General features: G+C 36.3%; 2 protein-coding genes across 2 annotated transcripts; both read right to left on the bottom strand.

Moving 5' to 3' along the window:
* Positions 1 to 21: 21 nt before the first annotated feature.
* Positions 22 to 1,067, bottom strand: LOC111780054 (uncharacterized). Its single transcript, XM_023660320.2, has 2 exons — positions 445 to 1,067; positions 22 to 307 (listed from the first exon to the last, which is right to left on the bottom strand). Exons 1-2 carry the CDS (start codon positions 879 to 881, stop codon positions 271 to 273), a joined length of 474 nt encoding a protein of 157 aa, XP_023516088.1. The 5' UTR covers positions 882 to 1,067; the 3' UTR covers positions 22 to 270.
* Positions 1,068 to 2,524: 1,457 nt separating this feature from the next.
* RAD54 (DNA repair/recombination protein) lies at positions 2,525 to 10,315 on the bottom strand. Its single transcript, XM_087121054.1, has 21 exons — positions 9,993 to 10,315; positions 8,994 to 9,374; positions 8,643 to 8,729; positions 8,312 to 8,552; positions 8,100 to 8,225; positions 7,969 to 8,025; positions 7,724 to 7,810; positions 7,265 to 7,360; positions 7,093 to 7,143; positions 6,382 to 6,456; positions 6,192 to 6,278; positions 5,789 to 5,880; positions 5,546 to 5,678; positions 5,090 to 5,209; positions 4,854 to 4,967; positions 4,658 to 4,741; positions 4,463 to 4,540; positions 4,304 to 4,362; positions 3,491 to 3,671; positions 3,312 to 3,410; positions 2,525 to 2,986 (listed from the first exon to the last, which is right to left on the bottom strand). Exons 1-21 carry the CDS (start codon positions 10,178 to 10,180, stop codon positions 2,624 to 2,626), a joined length of 2,799 nt encoding a protein of 932 aa, XP_086977180.1. The 5' UTR covers positions 10,181 to 10,315; the 3' UTR covers positions 2,525 to 2,623.
* Between the last annotated feature and the right edge of the window lie 348 nt (positions 10,316 to 10,663).

Genomic DNA, 10,663 nt, shown 5'->3' with positions numbered 1-10,663 from the left:
CAAACAACGGGATTTGAGAAAGAGAAGAGAGAGAGATGATGTATTATAACAAAATCCAGCAAGTAAATAAGACATTATCAAATCTCTAAGGCTATTTTTTATACAAATAAAAGAGAGAAAGTTAGAGTTCATAAGAAAAGTGATGGAAAAGGAAAAGCAAAAGCCTCTCTGTTTCTGAACCAGTTGCCCCCAACAGGCTTCTTGCTTGAAAATCACAACACTTCTGAACAAAAAAACTTGTAATCTTCTGCTTTACATTAGATATGATCATCATCTCTGTGAGTTTGCTTTCTTCAAGTAACAGTTCCTGTACATAAAACACCCTTGTTAGCCCCATTCCCTTTGAGCATTCAAGGATCGAAACGGGTCTCGTTTGATAATCATTTGGAAACATTCGAATTCGTAGATAACAAGATAAGAAAAGTAATGAAGTTTTGATCTTACCCATTTTTTCTTGCAATATTTATGAGATCCTCATGAAGAAAAACAGAGCTTTTATCTTCCTCTTCCACAGTTTTCAAAACCCCTTCATTTCTATGCTGTTTCCTGGAAACAAAATGGGATCTTCTGAACCCAAACTTCTCCTTCCAGTAAGTTTTTGTTAGCTTTGGAAATGAAACATCTTCTTCTTCTTCTTCATCATCATCTTCATTCACTTGCAACTCATCTCTTAAAGTTGTCTTCACCAAAAGGTTCCTTGAACTCTCCTTCAATGGCAGCAGCCTCCCCTGACAGAAAATCTCATCTGCTGCAATCATACATCTGTCCTTAACACTGAACTCAAAATCAGAAGAAACTGGTGCTTCCCTGTAGATGTTCTCAAGCTTCAATGGCAGCTGTGTCTCAACAAAATCATTTGAAAACGAAATTCTTGGATCCATGGAGGAATCAGCTCAAAAGGGTTGCTGCTCTTTTTGAGTTTCTTTCACTGAATGGATGATATGATTCTCTCTTTTTGGGTCATTTTCTTTGCCACTTGCCTTGGGCCAATCAGCTTGAAGGTGTTTGTTATATATAAAGAATTATGGGTACCTTTTTTTTGCTTTCTTTTTGGTATGGAAATGCATGATTTGTAATCATAAATTATATACTTTTTTTTTTTTTTTTTTTTCATTTTCTTGCATCATAGACTGTTTCTGTTTGACTATATTATCTACTTCAACCATGATTGAACCATTTGTTTTGTTCTTTTGGGAACTAAATTTGGTTATAAATCATTTGATGATATCCATTCAATGTCGATTCTAAAAATCGATATGCTTAGCTCGTTTTACTTGTGTAAACGTATCAAATAGAACCCAAACCACAAGAGATCCATTAACTACTCTAGCAGATATTGTCTTCTTTGGGTTTTTCTCTTTCGGACTTTCCCTTACTGTGAGATCCCACATCGGTTGGGGAAGAGAATGAAACATTCTTTATAAGGGTGTGGAAACCTCTCCCTAACAGACGCATTTTAAAAATCTTGAGGGGGAGCCCGAAAGGGGAAAGTCAAAAGATGACAATATCTGTTAGCGGTGGTCTTGGACTGTAGAAACATTATAACTAAACTTGATTGGTAGGATAAAACCAATAAGTTTGCACCAATAGGGATAATGATATTCAGAAAAGGTTATGTGGACAATCATAAAGAATCTTTTATGTGCTTTTCATGTGGACTTTTGACTGTCACATGCTCTTCCTTGGTTACCTTCACATGGTTTTTATCCACATAAATCTAAATGCCAATGCCTTTGATTTTGACAGCTTGTGGCTTGTTTTTTTTGCTTAGTTTATATCATTTTTATTTAAGACATGATCTAAGTAGTGCCAACCTCATGCCTAAATACTTGTCTAATTGGCGATGTCTCCCTTTTGGTCTCCCATCTTGTGAACAAAACTTGTCTTTTTGTGGTCTAAATTAAGAATCTTGTGCATCTTTTTCCTTCTCACAATCAAAAACAAATTGGTGTTCAAGGCTCATTTTACTATGTCAGATCAAGCCTTTGTTTCTTAATTTGGATGCTTTGGGTGCTGCCAAAGCAATAATACTTAAACAATGTGTAAAAAGACTCTCTTCCCTGTGAATTTTTATTGAGCAGATCAATTGTTGGCTGGCTCTAAGTATTTCATGTCTACAGGATATCAACTCCTTTGTGGCATTTGTTTACTTTTGGTTAAAAGCATTGAGAATCTAAAACAAGATGTCAACAACCTTGCTTTTTTACAATTTTATAATGACGGGTTTCGATTCGGTTTATATACACCTTGACCATGACCATTCGGCTTTACAATATTTGGTATCTAACATTTCTACCATATCTTGCCCTCTAAGTCATTGAGATGATATGGATTTGTGACCTTAAGGAGATCTAAGTTTAGAGCATTTTGACTCCCATGTTTGCCAACAGCAAATTTTTGCTGTCTTGAAGCCATGTCATAATGGCTCCATGGAGTCAAAATTTCAAATATTGACCATTATAATAAACTTTAAAGGAGTTGAAGGAATGGAAGAACAAATCAGAAAACTCAAGTTGTTGAAATATGCAGATCAAATAACCTTTAGCATTTTCTATTAATTGACGTATACACTTGTAATTGTTTATTCTTGACTCCCGTGTTCACATAGAGGGAAACAAAACTTTTACTCGAAATCATCATATTCAACAGCATCAGACATTCTTTTCTGTGGTAAATAATTTCCAAGAGAATGCTTGAGATTCAATGTTACATGCATTGAACCTTCAAGTGAAGTTCTGACAGGCTTCATGGTTTCCCTTTGAAAGACATTGGAAGTAAAAGTTAATGTACCTTTGTTAAGATCTTCATTTGAAGTAATGGATTGTAAAGGTTTTCTATGTTGAGATACTAATAATAGTTTCTGCTTTGAGTTTTGGTTCAATTTGGAGTTCTTCTCATTTCCTTCTGCTTCCTTCATCCTTGGGCTAGTTTTCGATTCGACAGGAACAAGTTTCCCATCGATTTGATTCGAGAAAACAAATGTAACCTGAGGCAAGATAAGTAAATCACGAGATTACACGTCTTGAAAGATGAAAAGGATAATGGAAAAATGGTTTATTCATCCAACTTGCTGTGTTGGTTCAAAAAATGTAGGCTAAATATCATTTGGTCTCTATATTTTAAAACGTATTCTATTTTAGTCTATATATTTTCGATGTCCAAATTTTATCTTTTTACATTCAATATATCTTAATGACAAAATCAGTCTTAAATAAGTAAATCATGATATTAGGAGATAAAAAAGATGATGGAAAAATGGTTTATTCATCCAACTATCTGTGCTTGCTCATAAAATATGTTAAAGGTCAAACCTCATCACCAGCAGAAGCTTGCAAAATGGTATCTGGCACGGTAGTAGAGTTAAAATGGTGCCCCCAGTTGGCTAAATCTTCTTCTAGAGGAGACCCCACCTGAAAATTTTAAAAGCAGAAGTGAATTGAATAGGGCAACTAGAAGAAACTCTGTCCTCCGTTCATTAGAAGTGACCAACCTGTTGCTCTGATTTCTTCAGCTTGTCCAAGCATCCAGCAAGTTGTGCAAATCCGCCAATGTCAGAAGTTACTTGGTCAGACTGACAAGTTCTGCTCGTGGACGGGCCTTCGTCCATCTCCTCGGGCCTACCATTACAATTTTGGCACCGAGTGCAATTCATTTTTTCATGGATTTCAGACCTGTGTATTCAAAATGACAATATTCTTTATGGGGCTATGTTTGTAAATGTCGGTTATACTTGCAAGAAAGAATTTTGTCCTTTGATTTGTGTGTTTTTGTTGGTGATTATTTTCTAATTCATGTAGTAGTGGAAGAACAAACTTTGTTAGTGGGTTTTTCTCTTTAAATAAAAAATCTTAATTTTTTTAATCTTGTGCGGTTAATTTGAGAAAATATAAACCGCAGTTCAAATAGTGAGAGAACAAAACTAACGTTGGGCATAGAGAAAGCCTGAAAGAGGCGACCCTTTTTAATCACAGGACAAGCTGTTTGATTAACGATTGCCAGAGACTAAAAAGAAAACACGCATTCCATCACTAAAATTTTCTCTTGTTTTCTTAATTAAAGTTTTAAGTAGAGATTTGAATACCTACCCTGTTGGTTGAAAAATATATGCCTTAACTAATTAACTTTGGTCAAGTAGACTCATTTGTGTGCATTTATGTCCTCCACACTATCCAAGTGAAATAGGTTTAATCATTCATGGCGGCATACTGACTTCTTGTGTAAACTGGTTAATGGTTTAGATTGAAAACGAGAAACTAACATAATGTGACATCTTGAGCAACTAAATCATAGTAATATTAATTACCTGACGTCACCATGGAATGAGAATAGATCACGTAGATCTTCAGACGAAAGGAAGTTTGCCTGAAAAATGAAGGGAGAAAAGGGACATTCCAAGAGCCTTTTTAGATTGCAAATTTTATTTTGTGTTGCAATCAATATCAGAAAATAAGCAATTTTTAACCTGCGCGGTAAGATTATCTGTTAACTCCTGCTGAATAACTTTTTGCAACCCTTCTTTTGACATTTGCCTCTGATACACCTATATAATACTGGGATATATGAGAAAAGGACTCTTAACTGTATTAACAACATATATCATAAAAATATAAGCGTGAAAATGGTGATCATTTTAGCCCGATTGGAAATGTATTCGAACCTTTTCTTCAATTGTTCCTGTGCTTAAAAATCTGTAGATGAATACTCTCTTCTTTTGCCCATCCCTCCAGACTCTTGCAGCAGCCTATTCATGTATGATAAGACAGATGAAAACAATGAAAACATCAGAAGGATACTGTATATTCATATTATAGAACTCAACGAGTCCAAACCAGGGGTTCGAAGTAGTTAATTACTTGCTTATCATTTGCAGGGTTCCAGTCGGGGTCAAACAAAACTAACCGATTTCCACCAATCAAATTTAGACCACATCCACCAGCCTTACTGCTCAAAAGAAAAACAAACTCATCCTGCAAAGTATTGATGTAGCGGTGCTTTAGCACTATATTATCCTCACATAAAAGTTCTTCAAAGTCTTGTTAGCAGGGAATAGAAAAGGAAAACCAAAGCAGATCTTATGAAGGCTGCATACCTTTGACAGGTCATTAAAACGGTTGACTAACTTCTGTCTTTTACTGATTGATGTGCTTCCATCAAGCCTTAAATATGGGTATTTCCTTTCACGACATAGTTGAGCAAACAAATCCAGCGTCTAGCATAATGAAAGTTAAATCAGTCCCCTAAGAATGGAATTTATTATTATCCATGGACAGATAAGTTAATTAACTGCTAAATCACGCTAAAAGATTGCAACAGACGAATAAATTTCATCTTGGGTATCAAATGGCAAATAGTTATTCTTCACAAAGACAGAAACATGACCTGATTCAAAATATTTGAAACCTTAAGCAATTAAAAGATGAATTTAGCTGGCTTTGTGACTACAACATACAATTCAACAATATTCAAGAAATGTGAAAGAAATCATTTGGCGGAGGAAGGGAATAGAATTTTATTCGAAAAAGGTCAGCAAAGTATTTGAAATTACTTGAGTGTAGTTTGAGACAAGGACAATGCGGTCATCAGTTCTCTGGCGTAAATGGGCTAGTAACCTAGCTAGAACGTGCATTTTCCCTGACAACTCAACCCAAGACCCATCTCCACCAGTCCATGCACCCGATCTAACAAAATTAGAAACTACTCGGTCAGTGATAACACTTTGAAACCCAAGTCAGCATCTAATATATTTGTACGCATACAGTAGAGAGAGAGATAGTGAAACATAGCTTACCTTCCAGAGAACATCTCTGGAGGGAAAAAACGAATACAACTCTCTAATCCCGAAGTTCCGGGACTCCCACTTTTTATAGTATCGTATATAAGCTGCAATAAGAGATCATCCACTGAGGTTGATAATTATTTTATTTATGATGAAATAAAATGGAAGACGGGGAGAGAAGATTGGATAAGATACTCTCAATCCAAAACATATCTAAGTAAATAGCTTATGATATCAAACCCGAAGACCTTTTACAAGTTTAATTTGCCAAACCGCCTCCTCAATCTCGACAATGAAAAAGTTGAAAGTCTTAGAGAAATGAACAGAATTATCATCTAATTAACCAACCAGAAAGATCTACCGTGTACCAGAGTCTGATAAAAGAAATATCTCTTAGAACTCAAGTACATCATACCTTTGGATGATTACAAAGTTTCTTAAGTGCAGTTATATAGGCCAAAATCTTAGATTGCTTTAGTTCTTCGGTAATTGCTCGCTTAACCTGTATTGACGTCACAAAATATAACCCTAGTATAGTTAGACGCAACAACCAATAAGAATAATTACTTCGATAAATGAATAAACAAAACAGGCGCTGAGCTGACATTTTTTGACTGTACAAAATGGTTATATAGGTCTGCTTGGAGAGGAGTCAACTTGCAGCAAATGACTTCAACAATCTGCAAAAAAGTAGAAGCTTACATAACACAGCTTTTGGTTTACCAAATGAAGGTTAGTTCATTTAATAAGAAACAAATATTTCGTCAATAGAAGTGAAATGTAAAACTTCCAAGGGACTACCAACAGAAGAACTCCAAAGGAGAAACCAAAAGCAACATAGCCCTGAACAACTTCCTAATCTCTAGTTTCCTTGAGGAAAACTCTTCTACTCCTTTCCAACCAAAAATACCACGAATAACAGATTTGATTGCATCCAAACAAAGAACCATAGCATCCCTTTTTTCTCTAAACAGAAATCAACACTTCCATTAATGAGAGAGCTTTTCCTAGAGACAATGATAAAGTTGATAGCAATTAACACCAATCACTAATAATCTATCATACATTACAGAAAAGAATGGTCTTCCTATTCATAAATATGTTTAAATAATGAATACACATGGATCTCTTTAATAGAAAAGAAATTAAACAAGCTTTTGTAGTGAGTTTTGCTTCTTTTTTATAAATACAAGGAACTCTAGACCAATCAAACTAGATAAAGATTGTTCAGATGAAGAAAATTATGAATTAGAAGGAAAAGATCAAAATAAGCAATACCAAGATTCACCTTGGTTATAGATAATATTATGGCGTACCTTTGGTGGCAAGTGATTTGATAAAAGTGCATTGGTCCTCCGTAGTATAAACTGCCAAGAATATTTTGGAATGCAATTAAGTGAACACGAAGTGTGTAAAAGTCAAGTGAACAAGTATGTGTATATCTAATTGCTTAGAGTTTCGCATGGCTCCTCTGACAAAGGAGATTACCTGATTAACTTTTTCACTTAGTTCGGTAGAGCGTTGAGCACCCAGCATTTTCTCTTCCTCTGTAGCGGTAGGTTCTCTTCCACAAATAATTGGTGCCTTCACAAAATGTCGGTGAAAGTTTTTTACCATAAAAAATTATAGACTTCAAGAGAGTAAACATCAAGAACGCCTCCATTACAAGAAGAAATTCCAACACTGGACTCATATGAATTGGCCTAGCAAAACTTGATATTTCTCCTCGTTAAAAGGAGCTTTCCACTTCTGTCATCCTTAAAGTTCACAATGTCCTATTGAAACAAGTGCACGCACTTGATTGGCTAATTTATTGTTTTTTTTTTCTCGCTTGTCACTTCAACGAAAAATCAGGATTCACAAGTCCCATTGCTTAACCCTCAAACCCATCCCCCTCCCCCCCCCCCCCCCCCCCCCCCCCCCCCCAAAAAAAAAAAGTAAGCTCACCTCATAATATCGACGGAAATATGTAACATCACCCAAAATTCCTGGGTTGGTAAAGTTAACCATGGCAAAGAACTCTTCTAGATCATTCTGTAGATGAGTGAAGGGCATATTAAAAAAATGAAAAAGTTAAGCCTAGAGGAAGAACAGTACATAAAATTAAGGATTCAAAAGGATTTGAGGCAAATGAGTATTGCCTACATAAAGAAATTGGTTTCTTAATTCTTTTGGAAAGAAAAAAAAAATACCTGCATTGGAGTTCCTGATAACAAAATCCTACGCCTGCACAACAAAGAAGCCAGTGCCTAAAGAGGAGATATAGAAACAATTCTAAATAAAAAAGAACTGGAATAGAATAATGAGGGCACACATGTTATACCCGATTTGTCAATGTTTGATCATTCTTCAATCGGTGAGCTTCATCACATATGATTAAATCACATGATTCACTTTGGCTGAACTTCGATGAATGTATACGAAATTTCTCATATGAAATAATCAGCACCTATGCATGTATGAATCATAATTTAATTTAACGAGTCCAGATAAAACATTGTTTGTAGATATCCCAGAATAAGCACATAAATATACCTGTGAAGTACTCTTGGGATGTACAAAGTTGTCGATGCTAGTGACAACATCCTCTCTGGAACTTTCACAGAGAGCAATAAGGTGAACCCTTTCTCCAACCCACTTCTTAATTTCAGCCTCCCAATTACTCACAAGACTGGTAGGTGTAACAATGATAGCCTTTTTAACCATTGGCTTTCCATCGAACCCTTGACAAAGAAGGGTATAAAGTAAGGTGATCGACTGCAATGTCTTTCCCAAACTGCAGAATCATTACAGACACGCCTTTAAAGATGTGAGAGATAATTGATTTTGTGTTTTGATTATATGTTTGAGAGAGAGGAAGACTAACCCCATATCATCTGCCAGAATGCACCCAAATATGTCTGTCCCCTTATGTAGCCCTGAAACACATTCAAACATGAACTGCACACCTTCTCTGCAAAAAAGTTAAATATGTTCATCTCGTCAATACAGTCAATAAAACTGCATGATACATTTTCCAAGAAATTTCTAGGTTCAATTCATCTTTTCTTTCTATTTAATGGTTTTGGTTGCTTTACGTGATTAAAAACTGAACCACAATGAGAAAGACAGACGTCGTCCTGCTCGACTAGATCTGTGTTTTGGTCGTGAGAATTTTATACACTATTGATTCGGACCATCTACTGAAACATACTGCAAAATAAATCAGAAATGATACCTCTGATGAGGGCGGAGGAAACGAACTAGCACTGGATCTACTATGATTGATGTTAAATTAGTGACATCGAGCTCAGAGTCTTCAGGTTGCCACAAGACCAAAGGATCGATCCCAGGTGGTAGAGTCACATTCTCCTCCACTACATCTTTCTCAGCAATTTTTGGGACAAATAAGTTATAAGAAATTACAGGTGACACTGGTCTTGACGAGCCCCAAGGGACAAATCGTTTTCGTGCCCACAGTCGATGTGCAAGCTGGTTGTTTCTTTCATCATATCCACTTGAGCATGGAGGCTTAAAAGGTTTTCTACAGACTGCTGCGCCTTCTGCCACTGAGAGAACTCTTGGGAGTAGCGATTGTCTTCTCACGACCAGGTTACCTCTGGTAGGATATAGTCACAAGACTGATTTTTAATTTTCAAATTAATAGAAGTTCAAAATGGAAAAGAGCCACTAAATGTGTGGCCAGTGTCCAAGAACCCTAACCCAAAAATAAAAAGGCAATAAAAGTGCAGTACTGAATCTGTAGAAGTAGAAGTTGTTAGATAGAGCCTTATTTTTTGCTCTATCATACTTCATCCTGAAGAACTCTGCAGCTTAGAACTCAGCTCCTCGAATATTTCATTATTTAAGTTTTCATCTAATGTAATAAGAAGTTTAATATTTAGAATCATTGATTTCCAAATATCGAAATTTCATAATTCAGGAGACAGCATTCCGGGGAACAAAGAAATTAGACATTGGGTATATCATGATCGACCACTAAGTGCATGTGGAAACAAAATCAACCAGTTTCCGAGAGCAAAAACTCTCAAGTTCTTTTCTCTTTCCCTTCTTCTGAAACCAATTAATCTAGTTCAATCGGAGCCCTGCAGGCTAATTCTTTAGCTTACTTTGAACCCTAAGGTATCTTTAGCATTCGCATTAACTAAAAATCAATAGCTGAAAGGGGGGAAAAAAGCGCCCTAGAATTCTAAAAAGATGGACTAGGGAATTATACCTCAAGAGAGCATCGACGTTTTTCGATTTTAGATCCTCATCGGATGAAGGAGAAAGGCTGGAAGATTGCTCCTCTTCCTCTTCGCCGTCCTCGTTCCCGTCTTCAGACCCTTCATCATTAATGTCGGTGTAGTCGTCGCCTGAATCGCTAATATCAGAGGCTGAGACAATCTCATCTTCGTCTTCCATGAGAACAATTCCTCAATCAGTTTGCTCAACTAACCGAAGCCGAGATTGTTCTTCACAATCTCGAAATGTAGAAAGTTTCTCCCGGCGACGGAGCAGCAATTGGTATCGGTTCAAAATTCTGATTTTGGCGCCAAAAGGCGGCGGCTTTATATTGCAGTCGAGCTGGATTTGACTTGAGGAATTACCGAATGTATCCCTGAACTGCGGTCAATTGTCAGTATTACCCTTTTGATGCTTTCTTTTTTTCTTTAAAGTTAAAACAATAGTGGGGGTGAATGATTGAAATGATCAACATTGATAAGGGACAAAATAGGAAAGATATTCCATTTGGTGATTCCGGCAAAGTTGTCGGAAACATCACTCGAGCACCTATATCTTATCCAAATAGTTTTGTTCGAACGGTAACTTCTGAAGGCGTTTCACTCCGACCTCAAAGAAGCTTGTATGTTAATTATCGCTCAGTTATGTATATTTTGACCTGTA

Source organism: Cucurbita pepo, chromosome 1 (assembly GCF_057944985.1).
Source record: "Cucurbita pepo subsp. pepo isolate OVF chromosome 1, ASM5794498v1, whole genome shotgun sequence".
In the NCBI taxonomy this organism is placed as follows: domain Eukaryota; kingdom Viridiplantae; phylum Streptophyta; class Magnoliopsida; order Cucurbitales; family Cucurbitaceae; genus Cucurbita; species Cucurbita pepo.
Note: the sequence above shows the minus strand (reverse complement) of the source record. Positions and strands in the feature narration are given on the sequence as shown.